Here is a 19207-nt window from a genome sequence, read left to right as displayed (position 1 = left end):
TTTCCAGAAGAAAATACAAGTTCTGGAAAAATATACAGAGCATTAAATTAAACCACACTAATTATAAAAATGTGTCAATATTCTAGTTCAATTCTTTTCTTGATTAAATAAACTGGAAGCAATTATTCCAAGGCACTTGAAAATACTTTCAAAATTAAATGTTTTAGACTTTATATTTTTGAATGTTTTAAAAATTGAATTTATGTGCATTTCACAGCCACAGAGTCACAGAACCAGTCAGATTGGAAGGGACCACAGCAGGTCATCTAGTCCAACCTCCCTGCTCAAGCAGGGTCATCCCAGAGCAAATTGCACAGGATTGCATCCAGAAGGTTCTTGAATATCTACAGTGAGGCAGACTCCAAAACCTCTCTGGGCACTCTGTTACAGTGCACAGTTACCTGCACAGTACAGACATTCTTCCTCAGATTCAAGTGGAATTTTCTGTGCCTCACTTTCTGCCCATTGCCTCTTCTCCTATTGCTTGACACCACTGAGCCATTGCCTGGCTCCAATTTCATTGCACTGTAGGATAAAATTGCCCAGTGCCTATAATTCAAGGTCTTTGCAAGGAGAATTAGGAAGATATGTGATTGTTGTTTCCCTTTTTCTGTGCTGAATATGTCACGCCAATTAAAATATACATCTTTTTGTATACATTGATGAGGTCCTCTCTTAGTTACCTCTTCTTGAGGAGAACTTTCTTCTAGAGAATGTTCTAGCTTGAGAATATTTTCAAGAATATTCTAGTTCAATTTTTTCATTATTAAATAAATTGAAAACAATTATTCAAGGTCCTTCCAAAATTATCTTAGATCTTACATTTTTTAATATAAAAGGATGTATGGGCATTTCACTGTTAATTAGATGGAAGAGTTTTCTGTCTGAAACATGTAATTTCCTTTTCTCTGCTTGTGCCCAGGTGTTGCTCACGACAGTCAGTTTGGGACAGGGGCTGCTTTGCTCACCCCAGGGTTCACTTTGGTGCCAGGTGGGCCCATGAGCTTCCAAGTACCAGCACAGATTGTGTCCTGACCTACTTGAGAGCAGCTCTACTGAGAAGGACCTGGGAGTTTCGGTGACAAGCTGACTGTGAACTGGCAGTGTGCCCTTGAGGCCAGGATTGCTGACCAATGGTATCCTGGGTGAATCAGGAACAGTGCAGCCAGCAGGCCCAGGGAGGTGGCCCTCCTCCTCTATCGGGCCCTAGCGAGGCCACATCTGGAATGCTGTGAGCAGTTCTGGGCTCCTCAGCACAAGGAAAACAAGGAGCTGTTGGAGAGGGTCCAGCGGAAGCCACAAAGATGATGATGGGACCGCAAAACCTGTCTTAAGAGGAGAGGCTGAGGGAGCTGGGCCTGCTTACTCAAGAGGAGACTGAGAAGGGATCTCATCAACACATACAAGTGGGAAGTTGAATGTTAATTAGCAGTGCCCTGGCAGCCAGGAGGGCAGACCATGTACTGGAGGGCATCACCAGCGGGGCCAGGGAGGGCATTGTCCCACCCTGCTCTGCACTGGGCTGGCGTCACTTCAAATCCTGGGAGCAATTTTGGGCATCACAATATAAAAAAGACATTGAGTTATTAGACCACGTACTGGAGGGCATCACCAGCGGGGCCAGGGAGGGCATTGTCCCACCCTGCTCTGCACTGGGCCGGCATCACTTCAAATCCTGGGAGCAATTTTGGGCATCACAATATAAAAAAGACATTGAGTTATTAGAGAGCATCCAAAGGAAGCCATGAGGATGGTGCAGGGTCTGAAGGAGAAGCCTTATGAGGAGATTTGTGAGGACTTATGATGTCACTTGGTCTGTTCAGCCTGGAGGAGACTGAAGGGAGACCTTATTGTGGTCTTGAACATTCTTACGAGGGGAAGTAGACAGGTGCATGCCAATCTCTTCGTTCTCATGATCAGTGACAGGACTCAAGGAAATCATGCAGCTGAGTCAGGGGAGGTTTAGATTGGATATTAGAAAAAGTTTCTTTACCCAGAGGGTGTTGGGCACTGGAACAGGCTCCTCAGGGAAGCAGTCACAGCACCAACCTGACAGAATTACAGAAGTGTTTGAAAAATGCTCTCAGGTACACGGTTACAGACTCTTGGGCTGTCCTGTGCAGGGCAAGGAGCTGGATCCTGATGGGCCCCTTCCAACTCAGCGTATTCTATGACCAGAATTCTATGAATCTAAGACCAGATTCTTTTTAGTGGTGCCGGAGACAGGAAGAGGAGCAATGGCCATAAAATGAAACACAAGAAGTTCCATCTCAACATGAGGAAGAACTTCTTTACGCTGAGGGTGGCAGAGCGCTGGAAAAGGCTGCTCAGGGCGCTCGCGGAGTCTCCCTCTCTGCAGACACTGCAAACCCGCCCGGCGGCGCTCCCGTGTCACCGGCGCAGGTGACGCCGCCCGGGCAGCGGGGCTGGCCGGGACCGCGCCCGGAGCGCGCTGCCTGCCTGAGGGCCCTGCGCCCGCCTGGCCCCGCCCCACCCGGCACTGCGCCTGCGCGCGTCCGCGGAGTCCTTGAGCGGCCGGGGCGCGGCGGCACCGCCGACATGCAGCGCTGGGGCCGCGTCTCCTGCGCGCTCGCTCGGGTACGGCACCGGCGGGGCGGCGAGGCGAGGGCAAGGGAGGGGACAAGGGGCGAAAGCCGCGCCGGACAGCTCGGGCCTGGGCTTTCTTCAGACCCTTCAGCCCGCCGGGGGCGTGCGTGAGGGCGGGCGGGGCCGGAGTGGCGCCTTGAGGCGGGCGCGGGCCTTGGCCGCGCTCCCCTCCCCTCCCTGCCCTGCCGTCCCCTTCCCTCGCCGCTCGGGCGGGCGGAGGGGACGCGGCGGCTGTGGCTGCCCTCAGGGCCCCTGAGCGGCAGGGACCGGCTGTCGTGTGCGTTGTCGGTGCTGGTTCCCCGGTGTCCCGGCCCGCGGGAGGCCGCGGCCGTGGTGGCTGCAAGAAGCGCCGCCGTCAGCCGGCCACGGCTTTTGGGCTGCGGTGCTGGGCACTTCGCAAATGCTTCCAGGGATATCCTCTACTCCAGTTACAGGGTGATCGGCCCTCGGTGTGTTTGTGGCAGCTGTTCTGTGCTGTCCCGCTACTTTTTCGTAAAGGTTAAAAAAACTTGCCCTCCCGAACGTCGTATGAGATACAGCTGCCTGTTCATAGGACGTGGCTGAAGGGGTTGGTTACACAACGAGGCTCTTCATAAACTCTTGTGGATATATAATTTATGTCATTATGTGGTTTGAGAGTTGAAAGGGTTGAAAGTTTTTGTAGTTAGAGGCAGCCTGAGGTGAGACTGACCTGAGAACAGGTGTGATGACAGACTGAGGTGACCGAGCAGGTAAGTGGCAGAGCAACTTCTGCCTCTTGTTCCAGTCAGTGCTTCAGTCGTGCCGTTCTGTTTTGGTTAGCTGGTGACAGTAACTGCATATTCATCTGTGTGTGGCTGAATGCTTCTTTTCCCTCAAGGACAGACATAAACTTGTAAAACCAAGGGGTTCTTTTTATTTTTTTTCTCCTTTCTAGAGAAGCCATTTTGATCGAATTCATCATGGTCTTCAGGGAGTTTGTGCAGTGCCACAAAGGTCCTATGCTGATCAAGGTAATTTCTTGTGAGAAGCCTTTTTTGGACAAAAAAACCCCACCAAAAAACAAAACAATACTTCAAACTCAGAAGTCAGCCTTCCAGATGAAATCCATGTCATAATGGAGATTTAAATGAAAATTGTGGTTTATTTGCATAATTTGATTTCAAGCTAATGCTGTAAGTAGAAGTTGAACTTCACCATCACTGTTCTTATGTTAATTAATATTCTAAAAGAGGTTGTGGTTACAAGATACGAGCTAGGTACAAAGTTCATAGATTCCACTGCTTTATAATCAATAGAGTGTGCACAGATACCTATTGCGGCTGTGTTTTCACCTTTATAAATTTGTGGCATTCACTAAGCATTTATGTTTGGTGCTAAACATCAGTAGAAGCTATGTTGGGACAAATGTTACAGTAAACTATCGGGACATCTTGGGTTAAGTTCTTAAAGGCTTTAGAGCAAGAGTGATGGGAAATTCAGTTTCTTGATTGTCATTTTGCATTATTTTCCTTGTGAAATTTAAGACTGGTTATTTTTCTTGTGGAATGAATACCTTTACACAACCTTTCCCTGTCCAGAAAGTTACTTTCACATATGAGGTGTAGCTTCCTTATCTAATCCTGTTTCATTAACTTGCATAATTCTTCGTATGCAATTATTTTGCTGAAAAAACAATAACTCAGCTGTTCTCTGTTTCAGTTGATGCCGATGTCACGGTTATTGGCTCTGGGCCTGGAGGATATGTTGCTGCTATCAAAGCAGCTCAGCTTGGGTTTAAGGTGAGACCTCACTCAACTTGAAAGGTGTCTGTGTGATACTGTAATCCTTCTGTCACATCTTGGGCCACCAGATGCCATTGACACAAACAGTGCTAGGAAGGAATTTTTCTCTCAACAAAGGGAAAAATAAATCATGACAGACAAAAAGACTGGTGGAAAGCTATTCTGAAGAACAGACTGAGGGAACTCAGAAGGGTAAAAAGCTATATTCAACTGATAGGCTTTTTGAATGTTATTAGTGGAATTCTACTGCCATGTGAGAATTTTAGAGCCAAAAATGTGTATAGAAATACTGTAGTATCTTAGTTACATTTGGTTGTGTTCATCTCTGTTGTTCTGCCTGTTGTCTTTGAACACCTTTCAGAAGAGGCAGTTTGTGTCTGATGTGTACTAGTGGTGTGTCATTTAATTAAGTGTTATAAGAGTTGTATGTTTATAATATATTTTAGATGGTTTTAAACTTACAAAAATACAGAATGTGACTTCAGGATATTTTTTTGCCTTCTCTTAATATGAGATCATCTGACACTCTTGGCACTGCATTATGGTTCTCATAATTATCTGGAGCTCTGAGAAGGTGGTGCTAGCAGTCTTGAGCATGTTTCTGCTATTTGGTATGTCACAATGTTTCTGAATTACCTAAAATAGACTTCATGACTGAAATTAGCTTGGTTTGACCACCTGGTAAGGACAAGAGCTCCTGGTGATGAGTGAGTTCCAGTGAAGCACAGGAATGGGGGGCCCCTGCAGCGTGTAGTCTTCATCTTTCAGTATTTTCAGAACTTGTCTGTACAAGGCCCTGAGCCACCTGATACGTCCTAGAATCACAGAATGGTTTGGGTTGGAAGGGATGTTAAAGCTGGCCTTGTTCCAACTCCCCTGCCATGGACAGGGACACCTTCCACTAGACCGTGTTACTCAGAGACCCCTCCAGTCTGGCTTTGAACAGTCAGGGGTGGAGCATCCACGGCTTCTCTGAGCAACCTATTCCTGTGCCTCACCACCCCCACAGTAAGGAATTCCTTCCTAAGACCTGAGCTAAATCTATGCCCTTCAGCTTAAGGCTGTTTCTGTCACTAAATGTCCTTGTGAAAAGTCCCTCTCCAGACTTCTGGGAAACCCCCTTTAGATACTGGAAGGCTGCTGTAAGGTCTCCCCAGAGCCTTCCCAGCCTGTCTTCATGGGAGAGCTGTTCCAGCACTGTGATTAGCTTGGTGGCCTCCTCCAGACTTGCTCCAAGTCTGTGTTGTGTTGGGGGCTGCAGAGATGGACACGGTTCTCCAGGTGGGGTCTCATGAGAGCAGAGTAGAGGGGGAGAGTCACCTCCCTCAATGTCTTTGTTGACTGTGTTTGGAGAAGGACGTTTGAGTAGATGGCCTCCAGAGGAGGTCCCTTCAAACTGATTTTGTCTGTAATTCTGAGTGTTGCCCCTCATTGGTCAGTACTCCCACGACTGGGTCTCAGTAACATATTTTTGGGTATATTTTAGCCTTCTAATATATAACTGTACCAAAATATAAGTGTTTGAGATTCCTTTAGGTTGTATATCTGCCTGTGACCTAGAGCAAAATAACTGAATTGTCTTTACACATCTTTGTGAATTGCTGTTTTGTCATGATACATACTCTTGCTTCTGGATGTATGTGGTTACTTAGCTAGTAACCTGAGGAAAAAAAGGTGCTCAGTGATGCAGGTTTTAGTTAAGATTGTGGCCTTCTTCCATGTGAGTTCATGTTTGATTATTCCAAAGCTATTTTTGTGGCTGGCTACAAAGCAGCTTTTCGTGGAACAGTACTGTCCTTGAGTCCTTCATATCTGTGATTAACAGTAGGCTACCATGCACAAGGGGGTTAAAAAGTGCCCTGGATTCTGTTTTTCATTATAGTAAAAAATAATTGTTACACTGTTTCACAGCTAGTTAGAGAGGGGAAAATGCTTGGACATACTTGTGCATATCACCATTATCACTGAATAAACATGTAGAATGTTTTTGGTGTCCTTGAGGAATCTAAGGAGATGTTTTTAGTAGACTGGCAAAAAGATTGTATAGTTACACCATCCATGGAAGAACCTCATTCTGCTCTACCGAATTACTTAAATTTCAGTTTTAATGCTATTTCTACTGGCACAAGCATGGAATCCTTGTATCAGCACTACAGCATCCCATGTTATTGTCAATAGTGTTCTCTGGGTATTGGCTTTCCAAAAGCTTTGCTTGGCCTTGTCAGTGAAATTTATGGAAAATGGATGAGGCAGAACATCCTTATTGGGTAAAGGTAGGAGCAGTCTGATGCTGTTTGATCCATGGTGCAGCTTTTAAAGACCTTGTGTTGTGTTTCATGCATTCACATGCTTAAAACAAGAGGAAGGGGAGGTAGGGGATAAGCATGTCTCAGAGTGTTCCTCTGATTTGATTTGGTGAATTCTGCTCTTCATGTTACCATCACCTACTTTAGCACAAAAGGAGCAATTTAAAGAAATTGTGAAAGGCTTTCACCTAGGTAGTTGCCTCTCAGTGGACTGGAACTCTCAAGAGTGTAAAACCAAGATTACAATTACTTTGAACATGTGTGTGCCTTCCAAAGAAGGAGATGCCAGTTCCTTTGCTTCTGCAAAAATGGTTTAAGATACTCTCTCCTTCATTCTCTCTCCCAGTGATCTGTTTTTAAATGAAGTTTTGGCAGTTGTTTTTGTCCTTTGCACACTTTGATGTTGTCAGCTTAATGAGAAGGAGATGACATATTTTCCATCCCTGTTATTTACCTTATTTTTGTTTTTGTTTGGTTTTGCTGTACTTCATTTTTGTTTTTCTTTATAGATGTTGGGACAACTTTATAGCAGTGGAAGGAGATGTTGTTTGTGGCTTGGAGGTTTTGTTCTGTTTTGTTTTCTTTGAAGAAACTTCCGCTTCGTGAGATTTCAATCTACGCCAGTTCACCTACCAATTGTTTTCTTGTTTTTATGAATCTTCATCATTACGTGTTTTGCTTTTAGCAGTTTTTTCTGTAATTCTTAGGGGAACATCTTTCACTGGACTGAGTCTTGTATTTATTATTTACTTTGTAGATTTTTGTGGTAGGACTCCAAAAATACATACAAATAGCACTTGTATGAATGGTGCAGTGGCTGTTGTTTGCAGACAGTAAACTGGTGCAGTTTGGTAGAGAATTGGGTTGCAAAGAGCTATTTTTTGGGTTTTAGGTTAACAGAAAATGAGGGAAGAGAAACATGAGCTGTAAAATAAATCTAGAAATTAAATTAATGGGACACTTGTAGAGGTAGAATTACTAGACAAGTGGACAAATGTTTTTGTCATCAATTCTAAATTGTGAGATAGCCTATAAGGAAATGGTGGCAGAGTATTACTAAAAAATTCTCTTTTTTTCCTCTGTTGTTTTTCCTCAGACTGTCTGTGTAGAAAAAAATGCAACGTTAGGGGGAACCTGTTTGAATGTTGGATGTATTCCATCCAAGGTAAGTGTGCATGTTTGTCATAGCTTCATTAAAAGCAGCTGACGTGATGTGCTTCACTTGGAAGGAGTTTAGGAAGGAGTTTCTCAAGATGGATGTACATGTAAGAATGGCCTGGAGGGTGGTGCTTGTGGGGAGTAAAACAGATGTGGAAAGAGCTGAGTCCAACACATACTCTGAAAGAAAGGAGAAACAAGAAGAAATTAATAAGAACTTCCTATTTGAGTTGTCACTCTAGTTTAAAGTAATTCCAGACCTCGGCCTTTGTAAGAGCGGTGCTGTTGCTGGGGAATCTGCCTCAATAGCACCCAGCAGGTGGAGCAAGACCCTGCTAAGGCCAGGTTTGTGATGGCTGTAGTAACAGACATAATACTCTTAACAAGATCCCTCCTAACTGTGTTGCTGTTTCTAATCCTTTTGCTCAAGAGGTTCCATTAGCATGGGAGGAGAAAATACAGTATAAATACTAAGTTTTAAAAAAAAAAATATTAATTTTTGTAACATTTTAGTAATCGTTTCAATGAGGTTCAGAGTATCTTAATATATTGAAGCACCACTAAAACATGTTAATCCACACAGTGTTACCTTGAAAGTTTGAAACTCTGCTAGTTTCTCAAGTACCTTTTTTTTTTTTTATCCTTTAGACTTCTTATGAAAATACTATTGAACCCATGGCTAAACTTGAATACTGTCTAGAATGTTTGAATTGCAGTAAACCTAAGAGGAGGATATATAGGCTGTGTACACCAAGGCAGTAACAAATGATTCAAATATTCCTTCCCAGAAAACCACCCAAAATAATACCTTGGGCATGGATTTTTTTTTTTCCTTTCTAGTTGCTAAAGTCATAAGCAGTGCTTGCATCTTTTACTTAATGTGGATGTTACAGATTTGGGGCTGTGACGGGTATGTGAAGTAGAGAAATTACTTTTAAAGACAGTTGATAAAAATTATAAAAATGGAATTATGTTATTTGATAGTATTAGTTTTACACAAACATATGTAGATAAGTCAAGTATTTCAAAGTGCCTTTTGAATCTTTTACTGTGCCTGCTTTAGATTTAAGTCTGTGCAAACTCACACTGTTGTCCTTGCAGGGATACAGATAATTTCATATTTGGGGTGGCTATGACAAAAGAATCTATTTTCTTAGTAAGATCCTGCCTTAACTATATTGTTATTTCTAATCAAAATGCAACTATCAGGCTTCTGAATTTGAAGCTACTAATTTTTAGCCATCCGTATGAAAACTATTCTGATTTTATCTATGAATTTGGAAGATCATCTACCTGAGCTAGCTCCAAGCCATCCAGCTTCAGCTTGGCTGGCTATGCAGTTATAGAAACTTCAGCACAAAACCTTTAACTCGTATGTCTACACAGACTAAAATCTTAACAAGCATTTTAGTATAGATTTTCCTCATCCAGTTATTCTGTATCTTTTCTTCAGCCATCAGTCACAGTTATCTTTCTTTTCCTCTACTTAGTCTGTTCCTTTTTTTTTTTTTTTTTTTAAATCTCTGTGGAGTAATTACCAGTTTCTATGATGAAATGAGCAAAAAGATTTAACTGTTGTCTATTTCTATGTAAAGTATGTAATTTTATTGAATGTTTCAGTAGGAGCTACTGTGTACAATTTTTGTGGTTGAAATGCACCTTTCCAAATACCTATATGTCAAACAATAGTGACAACATTTTGCAAATAGTGTAATTCTTTTTCCTTATAATAAATATTCTTGTGAATGTATGTCCAAATTGACATTTTTGTGTGTCTGTTTTAGGCCTTGCTGAACAACTCACATCTGTATCACTTGGCCCATGGAAAAGATTTCGCTAATAGAGGAATTGAAAGTGAGTGAAGAGCTCTCAGTGCCTGTTACATAAGTGGTTTCCACCAAGAAGTAAATTTAATCTTTCAAATCTGATTAGTATGGTTTTCTGGTCAGAAAGTTTTTAGAGTTATAAATAATATTCTTTATCTGTCATTTGGAGGCTTAGGAACGTGTCTGCTCTTTGAATTCTGAATAATGGATAGATAAGTTATAGTTGAAAAGTGCAATATTGATTTTCAGTGCAGCAGTTGTTGAATGTAACCTTTAGCATTTAGGGCCATTCACCATATCTTTCTGTGCCAGCTGTTAACTGTGTTGAGGTTAGCTCCTTTAACATTAACAATCTGCAATGCTTGATGTAAGCTGTTCTGCTTTAACTTTAGTTACAGGAATCCGTTTGAATCTAGAGAAGATGATGGAACAGAAGAGTAGTGCAGTGAAGGCCTTGACAGGTGGAATTGCTCATTTATTTAAGCAAAACAAGGTTAGTTTGGGTTATATACTGAGGTATATCCATTTTTTTTATCTGAATATCCTACTTTTTATGTTTTCATAATGCCATATAAATTAGTGACTGATATGACAAGGGCAGAATTTGGATGCTTCTCTTCCAGAAAACTTTAAAATGCCTAGTGCCTTCATTGTTAATTTGCTTAAAGGAATAGTATACTATTCCTACTAGCATACAGTTTCTTTGTGATTTGTACCAGGTAGTGATGCAGAAAGATGTTTTAGCAGCATCTCTGAGGATTAGTGAGGTTCAGATGAAATGTAGCCTGACTTAGATATTTGAAGCTGACTTCACTGTGTTCTGATTGCTAAAGGTTGTACATGTATCTGGGTTTGGAAAAATAACTGGCAAAAACCAAGTTACTGCAACTAAAGAAGATGGCAGCACACAAGTTATCAACACAAAGAACATACTCATAGCCACAGGCTCAGAAGTTGCTCCCTTCCCTGGAATTACTGTATGTATATGAACTTAATTGTTCTTCCTTTTCAGTGTCTCATAGCCATACCATTTAATATGTAATAATGGTTTGCACCTGATTGCACTTCACATTCTGTGTGTTTTGTATATAATATGTAAAAGAGATTGCAAACCTCCTGTTGTGCATTTCTTTGTCATTAGATTGATGAAGATAACATTGTGTCATCCACTGGTGCGCTGTCACTGAAGAAAGTTCCTGAAAAGATGGTTGTCATTGGTGCAGGAGTCATTGGTGTGGAACTGGTGAGAGGATATTAAACCACTTGACCTTTAATTTGTAAAGGAAAAGGATGGGCCTTTTTGGTTGTATTTGATGGTTTTGCTGTGCTTTAACAGTTCAGTGAGTTGTAGTCAATCTGTTCAAACTTCTTAGCATGCTAGCTCCATTTTTTATCAGAAAAGCTGGGATAAGTGTTCGTTGGGTCAGACTTCTGCAGCTTGTTAGATAAGCAAAGAAGTAAGAGAGGAACATCCAGTGCCTTGTATATTTATTTTTCTCTTTTCAAGTAGTAGGGATGTGAGGGAATGCCAGAACAGTCAGGATGAATTCTTGTGTTTAGTAGTTGATCTCCAGAGATCTTTAATGTGATCTGGTAGTACATATGCTATCAGCCAAAAAGTGTGAAGACTTTGTAGTTCACCGTGGTCTGAGCCCTTTTACCTCACATCTGCATGTTTCAAAAAGAATTTATATTTGCTGGTCTTGCAGCTGCTTGAAGCTGTGCTCATCTGCCAAGTGGTTGCTTAACCTGCTGACCAATAAGCTGGGAAAGAGTAAGCAAAGTGAAATTCTGTATGAGTGGATGTGGGTAACTGTTAGGTAAATACCTACAGGGTGTTAAGTGGGTTTTGTTGGTGAGGCTGATGATCATGGTTAAGGTCATAAATACAGGCAGGACCAGCAGAGGCTCCATTTTGTTGTGTAAATTTCCTTAATGTGATATTGTTTTGATTAATTAGTAGTGATATTAGGGCACGACAAGCAATTCCCTTTGGGTTTTCCTTTCAGATTCTTTGATTTTGAATTTCTTCTATACCTATAATATAAAACACTAAATATATTTCTTTAAAAGCCTAATTCCCTGAATTCGATCATGGAAGTTTTGAGCCTGCAAATAAATGATGATAAATCTTTTCCTGGAAAGGCTGGGGAAATTTTAACTTGTTTTATTGTACATTGTTTGTGTAAACTGATCAGTTTGCTGTTACGTTATCCTGCTTCAGAATACTTTACAGTCTGTTTGTAAATATTAGAGTAAAAGTATCTGAAGTTTGCTTTTCACAAACTCTTTTTACCTGTATTGTTGTAACTGCAGGGTTCAGTTTGGCAGCGCCTCGGTGCAGATGTGACAGCTGTTGAGTTCATGGGCCATGTTGGAGGAATGGGAATTGACATGGAGATCTCTAAAAACTTCCAACGTATTCTTCAGAAGCAGGGATTCAAGTTTAAACTGAACACCAAAGTTACTGGTGCTACCAAGAGACCAGATGGAAAAATAGATGTAGCGTAAGTGTTTAACATAAAACTAAAGGAATGCAAAATATATTCTTCCTCCAAATCCATCAAACCTTTTTAAAAATAGTCTGATGCTATTTTTTAAACGGGAATGAAAATTTAATTCTTTAGTGCAATTAAATGTTTATCCTTCTATAACAGCTTACAGAGCTCATAATTTTGGGTTTATTAAGTCCTAAGTTGCTTATACAAGAGAGGTTCCATTGATTTGAGGGCTTGCTGGCATAAAACCACTGTTACAATGAGATCAGTAATAAAAACAACTGTAAATCATTATTTTCATGGAACATATTTGCTTCTGGTATAACTAGCATAAATGCCATGATTGTTCATACAGTCATTTCCAAGCCATTAATTCTTGACCTTATACTGGAAGATCATCTTGTCTTAGGGTAAGAGACACTGTTCTTGAATGGAAATAAATGAAACTAACCAAAGTTTATTTTAATGGTCTTACTCTAGACCTTTGAAGCTTTATACATGAACAGTTAATATAGAAACACATAAAGCAAATTTGCTTTGTAAAAGTCCATAAGTATGCACTAGTTCTGTTTGTGTTGGTGGATTCTCTATGCAGAAACTGCAGTTTGAAAAATGCTAAAAAATGCTTGATGTTACTTCACAAAAACAAGCTTAAATGTTTTTTCACTGGGGACTTAATATGGTGACTTTTACTTGCTGTATCACTGTAGCTTGGGACAGTCTGTCATCCATCACTCCAGGATTTGGGCTTCTTTGCATGCCATGCTGATGCTGACTGGATCTCTACAGTAGTCTGTTTCTGCTTTTAGGGTATCATTTTGGTTCAGAGTTTGCTTTTGAAACACATTTCCAGTTTTCCTCACTTTCCATGCTTTGGTTCTTGTGCTCTCAGAGTACATGAACTGAACTTGTTCTGGGTGCAGTCAAAGACAAGATGCACTTGAGGGATGCCTGGGATGCATGGCAGCTGCTAACAGCTGTTTGGTTCCTGGGCCACAGGAAAGCTTGCTCAGAATACATGGCCCTACCCCCCCAAATTATACATACTATATACAAAGTATATATACACTGGGTGGCAAGTACTCAGCAGCAGTGACTTTGCTGTACGGATTTGATCCTATTTAAATAGGATTTGATTTAAAATACACCCTGATTTTCTCTCTGACAATTAAAAATGTAGTAAGAGGTGTTGCCCCTTCCTCTGTCTTCCACTGCAAACTCTTGCAAGGAGGAGGCATGGGGCAGGCTGAATGAAGTGCTTTGGGTGCCAGAGCCAGCCAGGAGATCACCATCTTGGGTCATATTAGTTACTAGCCAGAGAGAGATGAGGCTACAGGTTTACAGCTTAGCCTTTTTGCTTCTTGTTTTGTTGTAGTGTTGAAGCTGCTGCTGGTGGCAAGGCAGAAGTAATAACTTGTGATGTGCTCCTAGTTTGCATCGGTAGGCGTCCTTTTACAAAAAATCTAGGTCTTGAGGAAATGGGAATAGAACTTGATAAGAGGGGAAGAATTCCAGTCAACAACAGATTCCAAACCAAAATTCCAAAGTAAGTAAGACTGATTTTTTTTTCCTTTTTTTTTAATGCACAACACTTATTTTTTAAAGTTTACCATAGTAAAGCACTTGTGGTTTTTAATAACACCACATATTTTCCTTTTCTGAAAAGAAAACTCAATATATCCTATCATTTCAGTAGCTAAAAGTTTTTAGTCAGCCTTTGAAGTTTTAAAAGTCACTGTCTATTTCTGTCTTTCAAAATTAAAAGTCACTGTCACATTAAATTTAAAAGTCACTGTCTATTTCATGTCACTAAGTTGTTCTTGTAGTGTCGTCATTCTGTGGAAACTGCTGAAATGAAGTATTTAAATCTGTTTTGATTTGAGTTTTCAGTAATGTGTTTCAAACAGACAGTTATCTAAGGTAGCCCAGGTGTGCTAGGATGTTTTTAAACAGTGTCTTATTCTGTTTCATTGGTCTGATAGCATCTATGCTATTGGTGATGTAGTTGCTGGACCTATGCTGGCCCACAAAGCTGAGGATGAAGGCATTCTTTGTGTAGAAGGCATGGCTGGGGGAGCAGTTCACATTGACTACAACTGCGTTCCCTCTGTGATCTACACTCATCCTGAAGTGGCCTGGGTGGGCAAGTCAGAAGAACAGCTGAAAGAAGAGGTACTGTTTGTTTTGTTTTCCAGCAAAAACTGGTTTTCCACTTTGAGCTTGGTTTCATTGTCTAGTTGTTTATCTAGCTACTTTATCCAAATTTCTGCACTTGATTTTATTGCTTAGGGGATGTGAGTGAATGATGCTCTTGTGCATGCCACTCTCCCAGGACAATTCTCTTTAATAACTTGTATTCTGTGACATTAATATTGTTTGTTTGCAAATTAATCTTTTTTTGGTACACTTTTACACCATTTACGGTGATAGTTCACGTACATTCCTGTGTCTCCTGTTTTAGTTCTGTATTGCTTCTCCTCACATCTGTAACAGTTGGGTACGTTGTTGGTCATTAGCTCAGTAACACGTGTGTTTTGCAGGGTGTAGAATACAAAGTGGGGAAATTTCCATTTGCTGCGAACAGTAGAGCAAAGACAAATGCTGACACAGATGGCATGGTGAAGATACTTAGTCAGAAGTCGACAGACAGGATGTTGGGTGCTCACATTTTAGGCTCAGTAAGTATCATCGATTCTGCTTTCTTTGCATTGTAACTTGCTTTTTATTTAGTGTTGCGTAGTTGTTGAGTTAGAAGTGGTGTTTGTAAACAGAAGGTTTGAGTTCACCATACCTACATTTTTTTTTACAGTTCTGTTCTGCACCCCTGCCCTCCTTCCCACTTTTTAGTTACTTTGGTGTAACTAAAAAAGAAAGCCCAGCTTTTTTGTTTTTTTTTTTCCCTCTTGAATTACTATGGTTATTTATTTGGTTTCCTTGACAAGTTTTGTGTAGTGAGGTTTTTGGTGATGGTGTTTGTTGTGGGTTTTTGTTTTCATTTTGTTTTTATGAATACTGCCAAATACTTGAGAGAACAACAGAAATTGTTGATTCAACTTTTGGAAGTTAAAGGAGCTGAAAAGACTGAGTCTTTTTCATTGGTGTTTTCTTTTTTCCCATCTCTCCAACTAAAGACTTCACCAAAGGTGGTAATCTTACACTGCAGTCACCAAATCTGGGGTCAATAATTTATGAAACTTAGAGTAAAAAAACCTTTGGGATTTCCCCTGTTTTGGGGGTTTTTGGTTTTGTTTTTTGGATTTTTTTAAACCAAAGTTAGACCCTAATCTTTCTGTTTTGTTTCTTAGCTCTAATTTTTTTTTTCCAAATATGTTTGCAGAAACACTTCCATACATTTTTGTGTACAGCTTTCTGTAAGAGAAACACCAAACTGTTCTCAATAATATTCCATGCTACTTAATTTCTCTTGCAATTGTAGTAATTTAGAAACCAGTATGCCTTAAAGGAAGCACAACTTTGTCTGTCTCATACCAACAAATCTAATTTTCTTTATTGGGAAAGGACTGGGGAAAAATCTTATGGTTGTGCATCTGAGTGCTAAAAATGTAAGAGGAGATTTAACTATTTTTGACTCCTCAAAGATATATTCTTTTAGTAAATGTGCATTAATATAGCAAATAAAAATGAGGGTGTAGGTGTAGTAACATGCTTTTTTTAAAATCTAGTTATCTATTTAACTTTTCAGGGAAGCATTGAAGTTTTGGGTAGGTTTCCTTTCATGGAAAAATGCCTAGCTTTTGCACAACTCCTAGGAATGAGAGAGCAAATACTCTCATTAATGTTTAGATCTATGCTAGATTTGAGCACAATCACCAAATAGATTACATTACTTGCATTAGAACACAAATGAAGTGCTGGTTAAAACATAACTTCTCTTTTTTGGCAAAAAATGCTTATTTATAAGCTGTTACTGATTCAGCAGAACCTGGACAACTGCATAAGAATTTGTGCTAATTGCAAGTACCATTAAATTGCAGGGTGCTGGTGAAATGGTGAATGAAGCTGCCCTTGCTATGGAATATGGAGCATCGTGTGAAGATGTAGCCAGAGTTTGCCATGCCCATCCAGTAAGTGTTTTCTGAAGGGGCTGTTGAACACCATTACACAGACATGCTGTTACTCCATGTAGCTATTAATGACTTGTAACTTTTTGTGCTTGCTTCCTACAGACGGTGTCAGAAGCCTTCAGGGAAGCAAACCTGGCAGCATCCTTTGGCAAAGCTATCAACTTCTAAAGTGAAAGAGCAGATCTTTGTACATATATAGTACATCTCTGAAAATGGACTGTGGGCCCTTATGGAAGGCTGAATCTGAGGATTTTAGGACTGACTTTAAGTGAATATCTTAATTTTAAACATCAGATATTTAAACAAGTAGAGTTTGGGACAAGTGGAATTATCCAGTCTCTGTAAATTAAATACTTAAAATTACATGTTTATTTACACAATGAATGTTGCAGAAAAGCAGCCTGACAGAACTCTTTTCTTTTTGGAAACCAAACATTTTGCTGCTGCATGGGATTATCAGGTGTGCTGGTCAGAACTCTGGATGATTGTCCAGCATACCTTGTATTTTCTTATTTGAAGTAATGTTACAATAAACCAGTGGAATACTGGCACTTACAATGCCACTGTCACTTAAAATGCCACTGTCACTTCCGCACAAAAGTGTGTTTCCTTCTGAAGGGATTAACTTTGGTATTTAACCTACTTCTTACATATGAGTACCAAAACTTGTTTTGACGTAGTAGCGTTGGGATGTTGGGAGAAGAGGGGCTCATGTAGATCAATTAAAATTATATTCACTTTTTAAAGAGAAAATTACTGTCTGTGTGATTCTCCACGTCAGGTTTTCATATTGAAAACTCTTTACGGGGAAAAATTGAGTGCTAATTGAGAAATGAAAGATTGAAGACAAATTCATTGTACTGCTGCCTAATCCTTTTTGGTTTTAAAGCTTCCATTGTCCAGCTCTCTTAAACCTGAAATGCTAAAACTGGGTAGTGAAGCAGTGTTTGCTGTTAAATGCTATGACTTGAGGGTGATTCTGCACCTTCCACACATAAGGGCTGCAGTGTCAGCTCTCCACACAATTAAGACATACTTTCTTCTCTTCTGTTTTCTATTTTGTTCTCTCTTTCTGTCTCTGTAGCAAGAGAGCTTAATAAATACTTGACATGGCTGGAGGGTCTTCTTGGATTTTGTTTGCTGATTGGATCCTTGTAGTGTCTAGGTTGTTGATTATGTGAGCAAACTCACAAACAGATGGCATGTTGCTGTATATGGAGCATGCCCAAGTCCAGTAGTTAAAATGAACTTCTTTTCCAAGGTGCCATTTCTTCTTTTTTTGCCATGCTCTTCTGCCTTGAAGAAAACTTTAATACCTGCTGGTATTGTGCATGTCCTTTTTCATCATGCCAGTGGAATGAGAAGTGCACATTCAGAAGGTGGTGCTACAGCTACTTGGTTTTTTGTATAGCCAAGATGGTCATATCTTTTTAGCTTGCTTTATAACTTCTTATTCAAGTATTATCTATAGCGAGTGATAGAGATGGATGCCAGCATTACCATATCAGTTAATCAGCAAAACACCAGTGATACTCTTCTTCATTGTGATTTATTTTCTGAACTCCTACTTTAAATGTAGAGGGGTTAAACCGTACCACCTCATTGAGCTTCCCACCATCTGATTCGTGGGTATGCTGCGTTAGTGAATTAATGTGGATCTGCTTTCAGATGCTAGTAGGAAGCTGCTGAATGGAAAGTGAAGGTGAGACAACAGAGCAGAAAAGCTTGATTCTTCCAATAGATCTTGGCATTTCAGAATTACTTCTAGCTTACAAAGGTAAATGTTAAGTGTTAATCATGTGATTTGCAAGTTCTTCCCAGAAGCCTTGCTGCTCAGAAACAGTTTTGTGTCTACTCCCTCCACCCCCTGAATACTTGTAGCAGTCTTACTGCAATTCATTCTTGAAGTTCATCAGTTACAAAAGTTTGTATCTCATTTTATGTCAAATGAAGTTTGAAAAGCCAGGGAAACATAACCAATAATACTTCTAAGTTTGTACTGGAGACTGAGTTTTCCAGACGCTTAAAAATAAAAATCAAGGCCTTAAAATGATTTCTGTTACTTCTCTTGCTGTCATTCCCATTCTAGTTAAGTGTACAAAAAAGTGTAAAAGTAAAATATGCTGCTGAGCCACCTGTCAATGGTCTCATGGCAGTGAACAGTGCATGATACTGCTGTGATGATCAAATCCTTCACAGGATTTTTTTTGTTGTGCTGTTTGTAACCTCTGGAGCTTAGGGGTAATTATTTAACCATAATGCTCTAATGCTCTTCAGTTTGCTTAGGTGGTTCTCTATCCTGCTGTAGTTGTCCTGATTTTGATGATGTTAGGTAAGGTGTCAATCAAAGAACATATACACAGATAGAATCCTGCGGTCAGAGTTAGCAGTCAGGGTGTGCAAACACATTGCAGTTTTGGGTCCTGACTTGTGTAGCTGATGGATGTTTGTGGCTGTAAATCAGTTTGTGCCATACTGTGCAGCGTTCTGAAGGGGCACTGTAATGCACACAACTTTGAGCTGAAATTAGAGTGAACAGGATGCTACTGTTGCACATCCTGTGTGTTAAGTACAGGCTGTTCTTAGAGCTGTCTGTGTACAGCTACTTAACTGATTCCCATTATGTGCCCTTCTGAACTTTTGTAGCTCTTTCTCATAAAGGCTTCATCTTCCTGAAATGTTTCTACACTAATGCATGCTGCATAAGTGAAACCCAGTGGGATAAGTCTGTGAGTGGCATGCCTGTTGGATGGTCAGGAGGGATAGGCAAAGCAGAAGAGGCAGAGGGGTGGCACTGAGTGTAATAGAAGATTAGAGTGTTGGCAATGGCACCATTAAGAGCCACTGGGTAAAGAATCAAGAGGCAAAATAATGCAGGTGTCATTGTGGGAGCCTACTACAAACTTCCCAGCCAGGATGCTGATGCAGATGAATTATTCTTTGAGAATGAGGGATGCTTCCAAA

General features: G+C 40.4%; 1 protein-coding gene across 1 annotated transcript; it reads left to right on the top strand.

The window, feature by feature from the left end:
* The first annotated feature begins 2495 nt into the window (after positions 1 to 2495).
* On the top strand, positions 2496 to 17356 carry DLD (dihydrolipoamide dehydrogenase). Its single transcript, XM_041474593.1, has 14 exons — positions 2496 to 2598; positions 3524 to 3599; positions 4288 to 4367; positions 7773 to 7841; positions 9619 to 9688; positions 10053 to 10153; positions 10494 to 10637; positions 10802 to 10903; positions 11977 to 12167; positions 13534 to 13704; positions 14141 to 14330; positions 14699 to 14836; positions 16154 to 16243; positions 16346 to 17356. Exons 1-14 carry the CDS (start codon positions 2560 to 2562, stop codon positions 16409 to 16411), a joined length of 1527 nt encoding a protein of 508 aa, XP_041330527.1. The 5' UTR covers positions 2496 to 2559; the 3' UTR covers positions 16412 to 17356.
* Positions 17357 to 19207: the final 1851 nt, after the last annotated feature.

This window comes from Pyrgilauda ruficollis, unplaced genomic scaffold (genome assembly GCF_017590135.1).
Source record: "Pyrgilauda ruficollis isolate IOZ18807 unplaced genomic scaffold, ASM1759013v1 scaffold33, whole genome shotgun sequence".
In the NCBI taxonomy this organism is placed as follows: domain Eukaryota; kingdom Metazoa; phylum Chordata; class Aves; order Passeriformes; family Passeridae; genus Pyrgilauda; species Pyrgilauda ruficollis.
The sequence above is the reverse complement of the archived record's forward strand: the minus strand, read 5'-3'. Positions and strand labels throughout refer to the sequence as shown.